Source organism: Jaculus jaculus, chromosome 16, assembly GCF_020740685.1.
Source record: "Jaculus jaculus isolate mJacJac1 chromosome 16, mJacJac1.mat.Y.cur, whole genome shotgun sequence".
Lineage (NCBI taxonomy): Eukaryota > Metazoa > Chordata > Mammalia > Rodentia > Dipodidae > Jaculus > Jaculus jaculus.
The window spans coordinates 16122191-16142514 of NC_059117.1; the positions used below are offsets into that span (position 1 = coordinate 16122191).

General features: G+C 40.6%; 1 protein-coding gene across 5 annotated transcripts in view; it reads right to left on the reverse strand.

Annotated features, from left to right (window-relative positions):
- The window catches only part of Bbs9 (Bardet-Biedl syndrome 9), a 370311-nt gene that overhangs the window by 197180 nt on the left and 152807 nt on the right, over window positions 1-20324 (reverse strand). For all 5 annotated transcript variants that reach the window (XM_045135893.1, XM_045135892.1, XM_045135896.1 and 2 more), the window contains 2 exons: window positions 14971-15143; window positions 9813-9965 (listed from right to left, as the gene is read on the reverse strand). In XM_045135893.1, coding sequence (XP_044991828.1) covers window positions 9813-9965; window positions 14971-15143 — 326 coding nt within the window. The remainder of the gene's footprint in view (window positions 1-9812; window positions 9966-14970; window positions 15144-20324) is intronic.

A 20324-nucleotide genomic window follows, 5' to 3' on the forward strand; every position in this document is an offset into this window, starting at 1 on the left:
AGTGCACACAGGAGCTCCCACATGTGCACAGAAACACACGCACGCGCACACACACACACACACACACACACACACACAGAGAGAGAGGGGGGGGCAAATAAACAATAAGCGATGTCTCCCAAGGAACCCCTGAAGCATACACAAGAATCCCGGCATGGGAGCACAAGCACACTGACCAGGCTGCAGCAGGTCAGGCAAGGCACAGAGTTTAAAGCAGGAGGTGAGGCAGAAATGGTCAAAGAATGACAAGATTTTTAAGGCAGCCAGAGAAGTTTAAGAACAGTAGAAGTGGGGGCTTAAGCACTTAAGACATTTGCCTGTAAAGCCAAAGGATCCCAGTTTGATTTTCCAGGACCCACGTAAGCCAGATGCACAAGGGGGCACAAGCATCTGGAGTTCATTTGCACTGGCTAGAGACCCTGGTGTGCCCCTTCTCCCCCACTCTCTTGCTCTCTCTCTCTCCCCCTCCCATCTTTCTCTCTCAAATAAATAAATAAAATATATTAAAAATAGTCTTAAAAACAACAGAAATGGACAATCACGCTGATCTCAGCAGAAAGACCAGCTAGCACTGGGATGGAAGAAGATCCTTTGACATGAACCAAAGGGTAATTATGATGGACAGGCAGAGACAGACCCCACATTACAATGAGACAAAGACAACAGAAATAAATGGAAATATATCCTGCATTAAATTGTATATTTTACAATACTGTCCAAACATGTCAGTCATTGTATTCTACAAGTGAGTCAATGTAATCTTTTCCAAAGACCCAAAAGCATGCTTTGCAGACTTATCTTTAAACATCTAAAAATATAAAGTGCCCTGAAGAGCCAAAACAATCCTTCAGAAGAATAAAGGTGGAAGCCTAGCTCTTCCTGGTTTTGAAGTACAATCCAAAGCTACAATAATCAAAACAACATAGCAAGGCATAAAGGAAGAGCCATAGAGCCGCAGAACAGAACAGATGCCATAAACAAACACACATATGATTAGATGTTTGGAAATTAATCTTACAAGAATTTGAAATGTGCAGCATTCAGTTATTAGCAATAATCCTAATGCTGTACAATTCATCTAAACAACTTGACACATTCTTTGTCCCCTTTAATTGTCATCATATCATCCTCTTCCCTGCCTGCTTCTATTCAGTACCATTTTACACTACTTTTATGAATTCAGCTGTTTGAATTTGAGGTATAAATGAGGCAGTGCAGTATTTGTCTTTCTGTGCTTGGTTACTCCACTTAGAGAACATTAATAATGCTCTGCTTTGATCACAAATGACAGAACTTTTCTTAAGGCTGAACAGTGTTCTATTGTGTCTTTCTTTTTTTAAACTTTTCATCTACTGATGGATAGTTAGCTGGTGGCGTACAGGACCAGCCTCTTAATGGAAACATTAGATTTAGGAAGTCCCAAATGGATGAGAGACTGATTAACTCTCAGGATATTCTGAATGGATGGGTGGCTAGTAAAGCACAAGTAGGAACAGCACCCAAGGTTCAGGAAACTCCTGAAATCCACAGCCCTCCCCCCCCCACGTTATATATGAGAGAACCGTGGGGAGGAGAGGCTCTCCAAGCGGCCACTGGCCGCCTGCACGTCCTGCACGGAGCTCCAGACACAGCTTTCCTGAGTAGATTCCTAGAGAGGAGGTGGGCTGACTGGTGACACAGCGACCTTTGAGTCACCCATATATTTACGTGAAGTAGCCCCTCACCCCCACTCCTGTAAGTAATCCCAACAAACTCACCAGTTCACTAGCTAGATTTGGGTAGGATCACTCATTGGTCGGCTGCCGGTGCCCTCTCTATCTAGATCTGAGTGGAATTGTCTCTTTGGTCTGTTGTCAGTGCCCTCCCCATCTGGAGTGAACAGGCATTTGTTCACATCTCGCCAAAATCTGAGTACCACCCTTCATAAGTCCTTGAATGTCATGATGAGAAGTCTTGAGTTAATATGAAAGATGACAAGGATTCCCCCAGAGGGTTTTGTAATGGGAGAATACAAAGAAATTAAACTATATTTAAGTGTACTTATAAGTGTGCAACAGGTATGTGACATAGTTGATCATAAAGACCAAGTCGCATACATGAAACTTGTTGAGATCATGGCCTCAACTTGGCAAGGACAGATCCTCTTACAAAACATTATGTTACAAAGTTGGAGTAGGGTGCAGATCAATGAGCATGCTTGTCTAGCATGCACAAAGCCTGGGTTCTATCCCCACAAAGGCGCTGGAAGGACAGACATATACAGCTGGTTTTCATTGATTACTTCACAGAATACAGCTCTGAGTCCATCATTCTAACTGGAAATCAAAGACATGAAGTGGTATTCAGAAACTGGTACTAGACTGAGAGCAATATTTGGATATGGGGGTTGGATTTCCCTAAAATCTAACATCCTCATAAGAGAATTAGAAATCATATTAAATATTTGGATGTGGGGGGGTGAATTTCCCTAAAATTAACTATCCTAATAACAGAATTAGAAATTATATTAAATATTTTGGGGGTAGAGGTAGGTTTCCCTAAAATCTAATATCCTGATAAGGGAACTAGAAATCACATTAAAGGAAACTTTAAAGTAAAAATTCAGGTGACTCACTGGGAGCCAGAGAAGTAGGATATTGAATAATTGCTGATCTTAATGTATAATGTTCTATTATTGATTTCCAGGGAGGGTGAAAATACATTTGAGTTTATTCAAGCTTCAGTATTCAAAGAGTATTTTTTAGTCACATTAAATCATTTCTTCCCGTTTGTTCCCTTACATACACTAGAAGCAATAAAAACACTTTTCATGAACATAACTCTTCATTGTCCCCTCACTTCCCTTTGGTGTTTTGGAGCAGTGGCTGGGCAACATGAGCCCTCGGGTCCCACGTGGAGATGCACGCCAGACGGATGGAGCTCTCAGCTGAGCCAAGGGACACAGAAAGCACATTGTTTTGTTGTTGTGAAAAATCACAAAATAATCTCTAGGAAATTGGCTCTGTGTTGTTTTATTTAAAGAGACAGAAATGTGGAAAAGGGAACCAGAAAGGACTGAGAGGGTTACCAGGGTTGTAATAGTCATTAACTCACAATTCAAACCACTCAGAACTACCTTTGCAAAAAAAAAAAAAAAAAAAGAATTCAAAGGGATAATTGTGTTAGATGGGATTAAATAGGAAGCAAGATAACATAAATGAAAGAACCTCATACCATTACAGATAATCACAGGCCACTTTTATATTCTTTTCTCATCATTGACACAGAAAGATAAGATTCTCATTTTCTTATAATGAACCCATTAGTAGCTTACTGTAATACTAGAAACAGAAACATCTTGCTTCTGGGCATATCTCAAATAACTATGTTTTTTTTTTTTTTAAGATCAAACAAGTAAAGCAAAATTTTAGTAGAAGAGTATCCCCACCCCCTGGTGACTTCTGGCTTAGAATACTTTATTTCACATTGATGATCAGATTTCTGAATCTGATAAATTTACCCAGATAAAAACCCTAATATTACATTAACAATCTAGGGTAGTTCTAGCAAGCAGAAAATCCAAACACTGACTGAGGAACATTCAGATAAATAGCTACACATTAATTTATAAAGCACATCCAGGCCTCAGAAAATTCAAGTACAAAGATTGGTAGTAAGGGCTGGAGAGATGGCTTAGCAGTTAAGATGTTTGCCTGGGAGGCCCAAGAACCCAGGTTCAATTCCCCAGTACCCACATAAGCCAGATGCCCAAGGGGGCACATGCATTTGGAGTTCATTTGCAGTGGCTGAAGGCCCTGGTATACCCACTCTCTTTCTCAAATAAATAAATTAATATTAAATAAAATATTGGTATTAAAAGTAAAATGGCTCCCCTTGGTGGACAGCCCACATGGCTGTCAGCCAACATTTCATGCCTACATCCAGGGAAGCTCAGCTTCGGGGTCACAGCAATGCACTGCATGTACATATCTTGTCTAAAACTAACTTAGTCTCACAAAACTCTGGCCACATATACCCAGCGTCACCACTACGAGGACCACGTGGTGTCTGATGAAAACTGAAGATGCTGAGTTCCTTGCTATGATGCAGGTTCACAAAATATTTATTGAGAATTTAACCAGAAGATAAACACCAAGCAAGATGTTGCTTGGGCAGCTTCTAAGAGGTTCAAAGACAAAAGTGAAAAGGTGAAATTCAGAGAGATGAAGTGGCATGTGCCACAGCAAAGAAACAGAAAGAGCTGAGACCAGAACCCAATTCTGTTAAAATGAAATTTGATGAATAACCAAACAACGGGCTAGAGAGATGGCTTAGTGGTTAAGGTGCTTGCCTGTGAAGCCTAAGAACTCCTGTTCAAACCTCCAGGTCCCATGTAGCCAGACACACAGCGACACAAGCACACACCACCACACATGTGCCACAAGGGGGCGCACATGTCTGGATTTCACTTGCATCAGATTGAAGGTCCCAACATGCCCACTTTCTTTCTCTCTCTCTCTCTCTCTTTCTCTCTCTCTCTCTGTCTCTCTCTCCCCCTCTCTCTCAAAATTGAAAAGAGCAAACAAACAGCAATAAAACTGGCAGGTAAGTTAATATGATCAGATTCTGGTAGGTCCATGACCACCTAGGAAAGCTGCCCAACTGTCTGCTATTTACATTCATTGAGTGAAGATCTATTGGTTTACTGACAGTCTGTTTGTGAATGAGAATTTGAAAGGATTAAAGGACAGGGGAAAAAAAGATCAAGAAATGAGACATTACAAGAAATAATATAAAACCATGACTTGGACAATGTCTGTGTCTAGAACTACACTGTCCAACAAGACAGGCACTAACTTGCCCCACAGAGCACTTGGAATGTGCAAGCATAAAAGATGCCAGGCTAGGGAGGCTTGCTATGAAGTATAAAGCATTTTATTACTAATTCTTATCTCATTACATGTCGAATTGACATTTTGAATATAAAATTGTTTTCCCTCATGTCATTTTATTGTTTAATTTATTTGAGAGCGACAGACAGAGAGAGGGAGAGAGAGAATGGGCGCACCAGGACCTCCGCTACTGCAAACAAACTACAGACTTGTGCGCCCCCTTGTGCATCTGGCTAACGTGGGTCCTGGGGAATCGAGCTTCAACCGAGGTCCTTAGGCTTCACAGGCAAGCACTAAGCCATCTCTCCAGCCCCCTCATGTCATTTTTGTTTGAATACATTTTTCATGTATATATGTAGTGTGGTATGAGTCCACAGAGATGTGTGTACGTGTGGGTGCAGATGTGTGTGTTCCATGTGCACACATGCAGAGGTCAAAGGAGAATGTCAGGTGTCCACTATCACTCTTCCTCATTTCCTTGAGCTAGTTTCTCACTGAAACCGAAGCTGCCATTTTTCAGCTGGTCTGGCTGACCAGTGAGCCCTAGTGATTCTCTTGTCTCCACAACCCCCCACCCCAACCAAAGACTGGAATAACGGGTTTTCATGGCCAAGCCTGGCTAAACATGGCTGCTGGGGATTGAACTCAGGTCCACATGCTTGAGTGCCAAGCACTCTTGCCTGCTAATCTATCTCCCCACCCCTTGATTCATTTTATTTTTAATGTGAGATCTAATTTTTTTTCTTCTTTTTTGGTTTTTCAAGGCAGGGTCTCACTGTAGCTCAGGCTGACCTGGAATTCACTATGTAGTCTCAGGGTGGCCTCGAACTCACTGTGATCCTCCTACCTCTGCCTCCCAAGTGCTGGGATTCCGGCAAGATCTAATTTTTTTTAAGTTATACATGTGGCTTACATCTATGGCTTGAACAAATTTCTATTGGGCAGAAATGGCCTAGACCCTGCAGCTACACAGACACTGACTATAATCAACTACATAATTATAACAAATAAACACGCTTTGAAGATTGCATTTCAGGCTGTATTCTGATTTAGAAGAAGAAAAATTTCAATAGCTATGTAAGTGCTCTGGGTATTTCTCAAGTTTTGTTGAGGGATGAGCGAGGAGGAGAGCACTCACTTTCATTCCTATATTTATTCCTATGCATCATTCAGTTACTTTATTGCTCTCTTTGGAGGAAATAGGAAAAAGCAAACTCATATATGAAATAGTGATCAAAAGTTAAGTTTGCAAGCTGGGCATGGTGGCATATGCCTTTAATCCCAGCACTCGGGAGGCAGAGGAAGGAGGATCGTGGTGACCTTGAGGCCACCCTGAGACTACATAGTAAATTCCAGGTCAACCTGGGCCACAGTGAGACTCTACCTTGAAAATAAAAAAAAATAAAAAATAAAAATAAATAAAAAAAAAGTTTGTGAGACCAGAGAAGTAAGTTGAAGACTATGGTGATTTGATTCAGGTGTTCCCCATCAACTTAGGTGTTCTGAATGCTAGATTCCCAGCTGGTGAAGATTTGGGAACTAACACCTGCTGGAGGCAGAGTATTATTAGGAGCAGGCCTATGGGTGTTATAGCCAGTGTCTCCTTGCCAGGGTTCGCACACTCTTCTGTCCCTGTTGACCACCTGATGTTGGCCAGGAGGTACTGTCCACCCTCTGCTCATGCCACCATTCTTCCTTGTCATTATGGAGCTTCCCCTCCAGTCTGTACACCAAAATAAACCTTTTTTCCTACAAGCTGCTCTTGATCAGGTGATTTCTTCCAGCAATGCGAACCTGATTACAACAAAGACTCTATCCAGGACACAGGAAATAACTCCCTCAGAAAACACCAACACAGACCAGAAGTTTGTAGCCATACCCCCTTTCTCAAGAAGTTACTACTTACGGTACTGTACGTGGTAAAACATACAAACCATAAAATTTATCATAGTAGTATTTGAACAGTAAAATTGTATGAAGTGCACTTATATTATTAAATAAGCTATGTTATACTCATCCATTATGATCAGTAATGTAAATTGTGTCATCTAAAACAACCATACACTCTTTTCAATTTTTTTTCTCCTTCCAAATCTTGGCACACATATCTACCACAGCTATTCCTATTTCATTATTTGTAACTTGCTAGTTAGTTTGTAATCTGCTTTCTTCAATTACATGAAGTGATTTCATTACTTTTTTAAATGGTAATATAAAATAATGAAGTGGATGATGTCATATTAAATAGTAGTACTAAAATTAGACTAATCACTTTCTAACTAGAGAAAGCTGATGATACTGACATTTCTTGTGAAGGAAATTAATACTGTCTCTTTGTGAACTATTTTCTTAGCTAAATATCCAAGAATAGAATTACTGACTGAAAAACATATAAACTTCATTTTTTATAGCCAACCATCCAAATCCTTTTTTAAAAAAAAACTTTCCACCCTCCTTCATCACCAAATGTCTGGTTATAAATGTCTATACCCTCCTTACTCATCCATCTGTTCTGTCACCCTCAGAGAGAACTTCCTTTTTCAGTGAGTAATAGCACAGAACGTAGGCCAGCCACAGCACCACGCAGCCATCACCCCTTTCCAATCCTCCAGCACCCCTTGAACTTGCCAAAGGCAAGGAAAAAGTGGGCTCTGGACAGTTTCATCACATGTGACTTTCTGTTAGCGCCAACATCAGGCTCATTTGAAAGAGATGGACAAAAAGCTCTTGGACTTCTGTATGATGTAAAATGACTTTTTAGATGAATGTCATACAAATAAACAGCGTGGAAGGAAGTTTAAATGCAGCAAAAAGTAACAAATAGCAAACTCCAAACCACAGGATCTCTGTTTAAAATTATGCCTAATACAGCCTCTGTTTTTCAGAAGAGAAAAATCAGTCTTTCTAAACATTAATGATTATCAGTCATTATATCACACATATGTCATCTGACAAAATTTTCCACCAGTAAACATTTTCCCTCTACTGTAACAGAGGGTTAGTGTTCAAGTAGAGGAGAAAAAAAAAAAAAAAAAAAAAAAAACCTCAGCACACTAAGAATATCAAACCATAAGCCAAACCAAAGAGTAAGTATAATTTCTCCAATTTCAATTTATCTATCAACCAGTCTTGCTTTGACTGATAAATGCATGTGAAAATTTTGTAACATGAAAGAGAGCTTATTATCTGGAGGGGGTTTTCTGCCAAGTGCAATGAGATTAGCATTCTATAGCGGCAAGGAAACTGAAATTCAGTATACCTTGACAAAGTCCCCTCTACTGAAACTTAAGTTTCGATATAACATCAGGCATTGGGGAGCTAACCAAAAGGTCTTGATACTGATCGGTGTGCACAGTGACTAGGAGACGGTCTTGAACATGCGTCTGTACAACACCAGGCACTTGAGCCCTGTTCCGAGTCTGACGTTCTTCATCTTTAAACCAGAAACACTAATGTCATGCTCATAGATGATTTCAGGTATTAAAATAATACTAAAGTTGGGGCTGAAGAGTTTAGTCAGCAGTTTTTAGTCAGCAGTTTTTTGGTTTTTTGGGTTTTTTTTGTTTTGTTTTGTTTTTTTTCAAAATGTTACCACTGGAGGAAAGTAGGAAACATTGTGAAGGTATTTCTATATTACGTGTCACAAATGCCCAGGAATGTCTACTTATTAAAAAATTTTAAACCTCAATCTTTAAAAGGATATTTTATTTATTTATTTGCAAGCAGAGAGAGACAAGAGAGAGAAAGAAGAATGGGCACGCCAAGGCCTGCAAACACACTCCAGATTCATGTGTCACTTTGTACATCTGGATTTACAAGGGTGCTGGGGAATCAAACCTGGGTTATTAGGCTTTACAAGCAAGTGCCTTAACTGCTGAGCCCTAAACCTCAATTTAAAACCTCAGAATAGGTCTGGGAAGGTAGTTCAGCGGTGAAGTACTGGCACGGCAAGCATGAGGAGACAAGTTGATCCCGGGAACCCTATGACACCAGGTGAAGTGCCACCAGCCTCGAACCCCAGCAGGAGCAGGGCAGAGACAAGAGGACCCCTACGCCACTGGCTAGCCTAGACCATTTGGCAAGCTCCAGGCCAATAAGAGACGCTGCCTCCTAAAAGGTTGCTGGTATTCCCAAGGAATGATGCCTGAGCTTTTCCTCTGGCCTCCAAATGCATGCACCCCTCCACACACACACACCCCTGCATGTCCACGGACATTCCCACACAGGCACTAACTGAATATAATCAGAAGCTCTGACCTTAAAACAGGACAGAGATAACACAGGATGACCCAATGGAGTCAGAGTCTTCCCTACAAAGCTCTGCAAAGACTGCATCACAATGGGACGAGCAGGGTTGATACTCGTGGAATTATAGTTTTAAAAATTATAATTCTAAGCCGGAGATGATGTCTAAAATAGGTTTTTCAGATATAAAGTCCCAGGAATAAAAGCCAGTTCACCCTAGCCACATGAATAACAAACCGGTGGGAAGAGAAGGAAGTAGTCTCTTGAACTAGAATTCTTTGAACTAGGCTCTTTAAGAACTCCACCTCAAAATACCAGTGATGTAAAATAAGAAAGATAAGCTCATTGCTTAGAAAGATGATTAGCAAATCAAGGTGACAATTATAGGATACACCAAGAGTCAAAACTAATCTTAATTGTCAGGCCCAGCGACGCACGCCTATAATCCCAACACTTGGGAGACAGACATAGGATGAGTGTCATGAGTTCAAGGCCACCCTGAGACTACATAGTGAATTCCAGGCCAGCCTGAGCTAGAGCGAGACTCTATCTCAGAAAACCAAAATAATCATAACCATCATCATCATCGTATACAGGAAAGAAATGCCTTATCCTGTATTCTGGCCCATGAGTCTAAGATGAAGGAGAAAGCTGTTTCCAGTAACAAACACCTCTCACTGATTGATATATACTGACCTGCTTGTAAGTGCCATCTAGTAAGGTGTCCAGGTGTTGGAGTGGGGCAGGTGTTTTGTCTTTGAACCTTGTTAATAGTCGGCGCTGGATGGCCCGAAATTGTACAGCTCTTTCAGACAAGAGTTCTTCTAATTTTTCACCATTTATCCGTAGCTACAATAAAAAATTTCTTAAATTCAGGTTAAATAGGTACAATAGAATGTGCTTAAATAAAAATGCAATGAAAGTTTGAGAAAGAGCACCTCACCAATTTAACCTGGATACAGAGCAATTTAAAACCATGGGCTATTTGGTACCTGACTGCATAGATAATACAGAAAAACAGGAAAATAGAAAAATTAGGCAAGGTGACCCAATATCACTGGAGAAAAGACATTATTTGAAAACTTTTTTTTGAGAGCAAGACAGAGGAGAGATAGAGAATTGGCATGCCAGGCCCTCAGCCACTGAAATCAAACTCCAGGTGCTTGCGCCCTCTCGTGGGCATGTGCAACCCTGCACTTGCCTCATCTTTGTGTGTCTCACTAATGTGGGATCTGGAGAGTAGAACACAGATCCATAGGCTTCACAGGCAAGCACCTTAACTGCTAAGCCTTCTCTCCAGCCCATGAAAACTATTTTTTATATACAGGTTATAACAGGAAAGTATGAATTGCTTTCCATTCATTGTAGTAATCTCAACAGAAGTGGAAAGAAAAGTTTAGACACAAAAAAGTTAAAAACATTCAAATTCAGTTTTAGAATCTCAGTCTTTATCAGTATGAATTAAAAACCAAAAGACATGGCTGGAGAGATGACTTAGGGGTTAAGACATGTGTCTGCAAAGCTTAAGTACCTAGGTTTGATTCTCCAGGTCCCACATAAGCCAGATGCACATGGTGGCACATGTATCTAGAGTTCATTCATGGTGGCTAAAAGCCCTGGCATGCCCATTCTTCCCCCCACCCCCTCTATTTCTCCCTCTTTCTGTCTCAAATAAATAAATAAAATTCAAAAATTAAAAATAAAAACCAAAACATAAAACAAAATGACAAATTACTAACCAAAAAAAAACTATGACAAAGTTGTAAGACAGACAAAGAGCAAGTTACAAAAAGCATAGCAACAACTAAAAGGATAACACAAAATTACGCCCATAATGTCTTGAATGTGCCTACAAGTCAATGTAATAAAGGACCAGAGCCCAGTGAAAACCAGTATAAAAAGGAGCAACAATCCGGTAGAAAATGAATGAGATTTTACATAAAAGACAATTGAATAGCTTTATTTATTTATTTATTGAGACAAAGTTGCCCAAGTTTACCTCAAATTCAGGACACTCCTGCCTCAGTCTCCCGAGTACTGATCTCATAGGAATGCACCAACACACCCAACCCACCAACCCACGATAGCTCTTTAACACAAAGTCCTCAACCTAACAATCCCAATTTTAGGAATTTATCCAAGTGATAATGCTTTCAAAAAGTAATGGACATATGAGGATATATATATCATAGTTGTTATTATACTGAGATATTAATACTTAAAGTACCCCATCAATAGGAGAATTGGTTAAATAAATAAGGTACCCTGCAAGGTATTTGTTGATATATAATGCTATCTAGTGATATAGTAAATAAAACAAAAGATCCAGAATAGAATGTCACTGTGTGATACCATCCATGTGTGTGTGTTCTAAATAAAGTTATATTTTAGCACAGCTCTAGTTATACAGAATAGGAAGACAACTGACTCAAAAGTTGCCACACAGTGGGCTGGAGGGATTGCTTAGTGGTTAAGGTATTTGCCTGTGAAGCCAAAGGACGCAGGTTTGATTCCTCAAGACCCACATAAGTCAGATGCACAAGGGGGCAAATGTGTCTGGAGTTCATTTACAGTAGTTGAAAGCCCTGGCACACCCATTCTATCTGTGTCTGTCTGTCTGTCTGTCTGTCTCTCTCCCTCTCTCCCTCCTCCTTCCCTCCCTGCCTCTCTTTCTCTCTCACATAAAATAAATAAATAGAAATTAAAAGTTGCCACACAAGTGGAGGGCATGAGAATTGGAAAGTATTCAACAATGTAGGTCACCTCATAGCTTTTAAATGGAATATTAATAAAACAGAGCTAGCCGAAGCCACAGAGAATTCATGTAAACTGTATATTCAGCCTGACAAAACTGTAGCAAGATGGTTCTAAAATTCAAAATATTCAAAATCAAACAAATTGCATTTATATTCTGGTATCGAACCAAACTTCTTAACGCATATATTTCCCAGTTATATAATAAGAATTAAACATGGCATAAAACTTGAAATTCTGTTAACTTTTTTTAATCCCAGGTTTTTCTTATTTTTATTTTTGTTTATTTTATTTATTTGAGAGTGACACAGAGAGAGAGAGAGAAAGAGACAGACAGAAAGAGAGAATGGGCACGCCAGGGCCTCCAGCCATTGCAACAAACTCCAGACGTGTGCGGCCCCTTGTGCATCTGGCTAACGTGGGTTGCCTCAAACCGGGGTCCTTAGGCTTCACAGTCAAGCGCTTAACCACTAAGCCATCTCTCCAGCCTAATCCCAGTTTTAGAAGTACTAAGTAGCCAACTAAACCAAAGAATGCTCTCCAAAGACGGCTAAAACTTTCATTATACAAAATTAACAAAATGACTTCTAATAACCAAACTTTTAAAATGAATAACAAGGGTTGGAGATGTAGCCCAGTTGAGAGCTCTGGCCTAGCACTCACGAAGATCCGGTTCAACCCCAGCATGCCTGTAGAGCAGCCCTCAAGATGCAAAGGCAGGAAGATCAGAAATTCGGTGTCCTAGAATACATGAGAGTCTGTCTCAACCAAAAGAACAGCCTATCTATTGTTAACTCACTCATCTATACGAAATTGGCTTCTATAATATTTTAGTTTCTGAATTCATAAAACAAAAAAAAGTAAAATTCTCAGTATTCAGACATAAACAAGGTTTTTGCTCTTTGAGTATGTAACAGCAGCACATATTGAATGCTTTCCCATACCAGGACTTCAATATTTGGCAACTAGTCACTGATCATAGGGTCAAAAATAGGCACTAAGAATTACAACAATGAAGGGAACAGACTAATAACCCTACTCACACTCAGAGTCAAGGGTTACAAAGCTTTCTAGATTGAAAACTGAAGAACTGATTATTGGCTGGAAGCAGACATTGGGGACAGAGAGCAGAGGAAGTGTAACTATGACCTCTGTGAATGCCACAAACCAAAGTACCCAACGTCTCTTCCCAGAAAGGGCCTGGCCTGATGTGGAAACACTGGAGTTCCTAATAAAATATGGAGGGAAAAGTATACATGAAGCCTTTTACAAAAAAAAAAAAAAAAAAAAGGAGGTGGAAGAGTTTCTACAGCCTCTCTTTCACAACCCACTACAATGTACACACTGGCAAGTGTTTCTTACACATCCTGGAGGAATGCAAATGAGCCGAGCTCTTCACCATAGTCTTTGATCTAGCAATCCAAGTTCTAGGAGTTTGTTATAGAACTAAGACTCGCAAAAAGCAATACAAGGAGCTGAGGATGTAGCTCAGTAGATGAGCATTGGCCCAGATTGTAAAAGGCCCTGGTTTACATCCCCAGCAGTCAGAAAACAGGGGGAGGAATACACACATACATGGGAGAATCTTCGTAGCATGAAGGACGTACAAGAATCTTCACAGCATAATTATTCTTCTGTCTTTGTCTTGATGATCCATCAAAATCCTCACTCTAAAAACAACTAAACACTTGTGGTGCCAAAATTTGGTCAAATATATACTGACCTAAAAAATATCATCAGCACAGATAAGGGAAAACTCAAATGCATTTAGTATATTTAATAATGCCATGATTAGTCAATGCTAAATTTTATACACCTAATATTTTCTTTATATCAAGCTACATCCACAGAAGTTGCCATTGTGGAAGTCAGCACTCTTGGAATGCCCAAAGGGTGCTCAACTAAGTACCTGGATCGCTTCCTTTCTCTGTCTCTCTCTCTTTACCCCCCCCCCACACCACAGCATAAACACTGAAATGATTATTGATTTCTTAAGTAATAATCAGTCTATGGATCAAGGCTTACTTAAATGAGACTCAAAACCCTTTCAAAACTGCCCTTTTTTATTCACTACATAGTCTACAGACTATAAGTGGAACCTGATGACTTTATTTTAATATAGACAAGTTTTATTTTTATTTACTTATTTATTTATTTGAGAGCGACAGACACAGAGAGAAAGACAGAGGGAGAGAGAGAGAATGGGCGCGCCAGGGCTTCCAGCCTCTGCAAACGAACTCCAAATGCGCGCGCCCCCTGTGCATCTGGCTAATGTGGGACCTGGGGAACCGAGCCTCGAACCGGGGTCCTTAGGCTTCACAGGCAAGCGCTTAACTGCTAAGCCATCTCTCCAGCCCTTAATATATACAACTTTTAAAATGGTGACTGTCACCATTCAAGCCATTCACAAAACATGACTTTAACCAGGGATCAAATGAGTCTTCAAGAGGATGTCAAAATGACACCAGTGAAAAACTCAAGAAAATCCAACCCAGGCTCTGATGCTATTTCCAAAAAATCACAGACATGTTCACAGCAGCACAGTCATTCTCAGCTGCTAGTGACGCAGACACTGAACTACTCAGCATTTACTAAGCAGCACAGCTGTGGCATAGGGACAGAGAGGCGGAGGTCGACCATGACATTTGCAGCCACTCGGTCTCAGCGCAGGTATGGGCAGTCTCGGGTGTGGGTGGCAGAGACGCTGAGTAGCCTCGCCTTATCCAGAAGCCCAAGCTTTAGCATGCTTGTTAGGGAGGAAACAGAAAACCCACTTCACTTTGTAAGTATGCCTCACTTATGGCCTACTCCAATTAGTTATCCAAACAGCTGATGGTAAGCTCAAGTCTTTTTAACACTAGGTTATTGGAGTCCAGGGCTAAATTCCCAAGGTAGCAAATTCAGTCATCTCTGTTCAAGGCTGTCTGTCTGTGTGTAAAGGTCTGCAAGCAATCACAATCGAGGCAAAGCCCACCATCCACAGAAAATGTACCAACCCAAAGCACATCACCCACCAGCATGTGCCCTGGAATTCACATTTTCATAGCTTGTACCTCCCTTCTATCTATTTAAAGATTACGTGATCTAATACCATACACACCTCAAAATGATGGTCAATCAACTCAAAGTATTCTTGAAGGGGTACAGGTCCAGAAAATGAACATGTGAAATCTTTGATTCCCTGTTTTTCAAAATGTTCCTTAAGGTGGAGAATAAGTTCCTTTGTTATGAGCCAAAGATCTTCAAAATGTTCACTCTGAATGCGGTAACGTTCTAAGAGAGAGAAATAACGAAGGAAGGAAGAATATGAATTAACCTGTAATTACTAAAACTAGTCACCAATCTTGACATGAATGCTAAAACTAAAAGGATAAAGTTTTTGTAACATAAATATGATTTCTGATGGCTTTATAAAACATTTTTACTGCTTTGTTGCTATTTCTGCATCAGTCATTTAACAATTTCAAATGTAATCACAAAGTACATGGATATAAGGTCAAGCAGAACATGACCCTTTTTACAAAGTGTCTAATAACACTACAATAAAAGCACCCAAATTTTTATCTTTTAAAAAACACTTAACTTGAGAAGGATCCATTGCAAAAGTAGTTTTGTGATATTTGTTTCAAAATACTGATGTGAAATAAAAATCATTCTACTTGAATCCCTATAATCATGGTGGAAGCTTTGTTTTTATAATAGTTCTTTAGTTTAAAGAATAATTTTACAGTCAGGCCTTTCCCTAATTAAAAAAAAAAAAAACAACAGAAAAAAAACACCTTGTTTCCCTTTATCTCTGAACTGTAACTCAAAGAGAAGCACAGGCCTGGGCGCCTTCTACAATGCTACGGTCCTGACGTGTGGCTTGTGAGCAACTCTGTGTACCAAGCACTGTCGCTGCAGCAGCCCCTGTTACAGAAATGAAGACTGCACACAGAATTTCAGTGACCTGTCCAAGGATCACAAAGCAAATTAAATGCCAAAGCATAATACATGCATGCTGCTCAACATGCATTAATCCACTTACTCTTAAAGACACAGCTCTGATCTTATCTACCCCTCCCCCCACAAGAAACTGGAGTTTCTCTAACTCCAACCAGAAACACAAAATTCACTAGACTCTGTCAAAAGCACACTGTCATTTAACCCTCAACAATCTTATAGAGGCAAAAGTGCTATTCCCATTTTACAGAAAAATAAACCCAGTCACAGAAAATTTTAAGCAAATACCATGGTCATTGGCCAGTTACTTATAGAGTGGAAATTTAAATTCTAATTACTAATAAAAAGATTAGCTATTAATCTTAGCCACCCGACAATTCACATCTCTATAAATTTATATAGACTCAACATATCTCCTGTTCTCTAGTCACTTAATCAAATATGAATCTTTAACTTCCTAGATAATTGTATAAAGTCCTTCCAAACATCTTGGAAGAAGTCCCATATTCCATTTAACTCAGCATTGATCATGTAAATTATGCAATATACCCAAAAGAAAGAAATAGTGGCTACAAGGCTGAATTACATCATTTTGTTTATAAAAGCTAAGCACTGACTAGAGGAACATGATGCACAGACATGAAAAATATTTCCTTACAGTCTCCTTGATGCCCTGGCAAAGCCTACTTAGACTTCAAATTCTTAACATCTTCAGAAGGACAGCATGCTCTCATACCCTAGCCTTCTTCTCCAGCTACCTATGGAATAAACTGTGGCTCCCATGGTCCATGTAAACACCTTGGTCTTCTTGGCTGCGATCGAAAAACTCAAGCTGGAGCCTCCCAGCCTTCCCCATAACCCCACTCTACCGTTAGGTTCTGAGCCCTTCGCAGGTTACGAACAAAAGCCTCCCTCATGTCTTCCCCATCAGAGACACTGGGACCCAGATCAGAAACGTTAGCTTTTATTTATCTTTGCAAAAGTCACTGACGGCTTAGTTCTTTAAAGACAGTACAGTACAAGTAGGCTAGAGAGTTCGAAGGCAGACTAGGTAATGATAAAATACTGTATTTTACCATTATTAAGACCCTCTAGCTTTAGCTTTATCCCAGCTCATCTTTGGATCCACACAGACTATTCAATCTTTCACACATTTACATAATTCAATGCAAAATTCTAGGATCAAATCAAGTCTAAGGCAAGAGCCTCTGCCCTCCAAAAGCTACGGGTAGCTTGCAATGAAGCCATTACCCATCAGGTCAAGTATGAGACACCCTGTCAAAAAGCAGAAGAGTCAGACAATAGCAAGGGCAGAAGTCACAAGAGGAATCCTCGGTCTTGTGGCTTGGTTTGGTGGGCTACATCTCTCGTCTTCCTCTTCCTGGATGAAGGAAGTCACACAGTGGGAGGCGGGGTCTGCCTGCGACACACCTGTTTCCACGGAGGACTGGGCTGCCGGACAAGCCCACCCTGGGCAGTCAGCGTGCAGATGAGGGGATGTGGGAAGAGGCACAGGCTGAGACTGACTTAGGGAGAGAACCTGGGGACTGGCCAGGGGGACACAGGGAGATAGCTTTGGGGAGCAGAGGAAAGAAGCCCCACTTTGCAGTCCACGTGGTCACACTCAATCCCCTTGGGCTTGGGAAGTGTCTGGTTAGGGGTTTTGCAAGGGCTTTGGGGCAAGGGAGAGCTGAGGGTTGGCCAGCAGGCCACGCTTCTCAGTGTCCAGGAGGTAGGTGTCGGGTCTCAACGTCCACCCGGAGTGCCCTTGGAGAGGACCCCTCATCTTTCATATTTCTCCAGGACCTCACATTGACTTCGGGCTCAGCAGAGGCACAGAGCTGAGGGGTCCTGAGTCCACTCGGGTGTCACTAGTAGTTTCCCTCACGGGCAGTCAAGCAGATCGGGTCACCAGTACTTCCCCTCACACAAGCAGTAAAGCAGAGCCACCTAGCTTTTGTCCTCCATGTTCCCATGTGTTGTGAATGTTTAGGAGATGGGAAGGAAAGGAAACAGTAAAATCATTTGTCTCCTTCTAGGCCCCTTACCCCACCTTTGCCTTTTATACAGCACGATGGTGCCCGTGGGACATGGCTCTGTGACTCCTGCACCTGCACACGTCACCAGTGTCCCCACATTACCACTTCACCCCGAAATGGCTGAGAACTCTCCCCTCAGGCAGAGGAACACTGGTGCCAAGTGTGGCTCAGTGCTGTTACTAATGTCTATGACCAGAAAATGATTTGTCAAATTTCTTCCTAATGTCAAGTTACTTCCTGGGAACAGATCCCCAGGAAGATTACCAGAGTCAAGAATATGAAGCCCTCACGCTTTTATGACCTAGTGACAAAGTGGTTTCCAGCAATTTCTGCATGTATTTACACTGCCAACAGCAAGGATAAGTGTGTGCCCCTGGTTCAGGGTCCTCTCACTGGGCTAAACATTTCTAGTGTTTAGTTTGCATCTGATTTCTAGCTCGCTGGAACACCTCCATGCTAAGCAGCCGCATTTCACCTTTGTGGATTGTTTCTCTTTGGCTCTGTGGATGGGGTCTGGTGGACTGTATGAGATGGTATGATTAAAGATACTAGCCTGCTGTGTGTCATTCTGGATGGAAAATTTTTTTTAAAAAAAGGTCACAATGAAACTCATTATTATGTATAATTAGCATATGCTAATAAAATAACTTTTAAATTTTTGGTTTTTAAGGTAGAAGGAATGGAATGTACAAAAAGCCCAGGGCAGAAAAATTCAGCCATGTGCCAGGAACAGAAAGGAGTAGGTGAGACAGAGTGACCCCAGTGAAGAATGACACTAGGCCAGGGCCCAAACACACATGGAAACTTCTTAAACTACAGACAAAATCCGTGGCCTCAGGCACACACGACAGAGTGCCTTGCCACTGAGCTACATGCCCAGCCCCCTTCTCACTTCTTTTTCTTGAGAAAAGATTTCATTTTCATGAATAAAATTCTATATACCCAATAGGAATTCTATTGTGTCCATAAATAATATATTAATGTCATAAACAGAACTGTAAAAATCATAGCAAACATTTAAGTAGGTTTTATATGTTCTGTAGCTTTAGAATTATCCCCTTTTCTTTCATTCATTTTCCTTGTTTATATTGGCAGAAGCAGGAGAAAAAAATAAACCTTTTGCAACAAAAACTTAGAACTGGAATTCAGCAAGATAAATAATATTCTTCAATTGCTTTTTTCAGATTATCAAAAGTCAACACCAAATAAGTCAAAGACTTAGAAGAAATTATTTTGGTAATTAATCCTTTCCTCAGTGTTTGTACTCCAAGATGGTTACCATATCTGCTGGAGACTTTCCAGGCTACATATTTCAAGGAAAGAGAAATGAAATATTCTATTTATGATACAACATGAAAGCAGCTACATTACTGAAATGTGCTCTTAGAACACTGGTCATCAGGAGAGCTGCCAAAATGAATGTCTTTTTTTTCCTTTGCATTTTGTAATAGTAGCTCAGTGGAAATAATGATTTCAGCTTCCAAATAAAATAAATTTGAATGATCAGATCCCAGTCCATTGCCATTCCATTATAGAAAAAGTGGAAAAAAGTATATTTAATTAAGCCATAAAAATGCACCCTGTCAGACTCTACTCATGTCAGAACATCTGAAGTTCATCAATACAAATAATGTTTAATTTGCATCATAAACAATGCATCCACATAATTTGTATTACTAAAGATGTTTTAAAAGATGGAAAAGCAGATGAGAGCTTTAGGCACAAAAGTTGAAGGAATTGAAATAAACACTTTCAAAAGATTTTAAGTGGTAAATACATAACCTCTTCAGTATTAGTAGGAGCTATAGAGGTTTAGCTACATTTACTTTTATTTTTATTTATTTGAGAGCAACAAACAGAGAGAGTGGGAGAGAAGGAGGGAGGGAGGGAGAGAGAGAGAGAATGGGTGCGCTAGGGTCTCCAGCCACTGCAAACAAGCTCCAGACGCGTGCTCCCCCTTGTGCATCTGGCTAACGTAGATCCTGGGGAACAGAGCCTTGAACCGGGGTCCTTAGGTTTCATTCACAGGCAAGCGCTTAACCACTAAGCCATCTCTCCAGCACTACATTTACTTTTAAAAATGCTTTTTTAAACACATTTTTGCTTATTTTCAAGGAGAGAAAGAGAAAGAAGAGAGATAGGGAGAATAGGCACAATAGGGCCTCAAGGTGCTGCAAACAAACTCCAGACACATGCCCCACTTTGTACATCTGACTTCACATGGGAACTGGGGAATTGAACTTGGTCGTTAGGCTTTGCAAGCAAGTACCTTAACCACTGAGAAAAACCAAAATGCCTTAAATGTTTGACTTAGAACCAGCATGATGGTGCATGCTTAATCCCAGCACTCAGGAAGCAGAGATAGGAGGATGGCCATTAAGTATGAAGTCAGCCTGGGACTGCAGACTGAGTTTCAGATCAGCCTGGCCTACAGTGAGACCATACCCCCCCCAAAAAAAAAAATCAAAAAAGA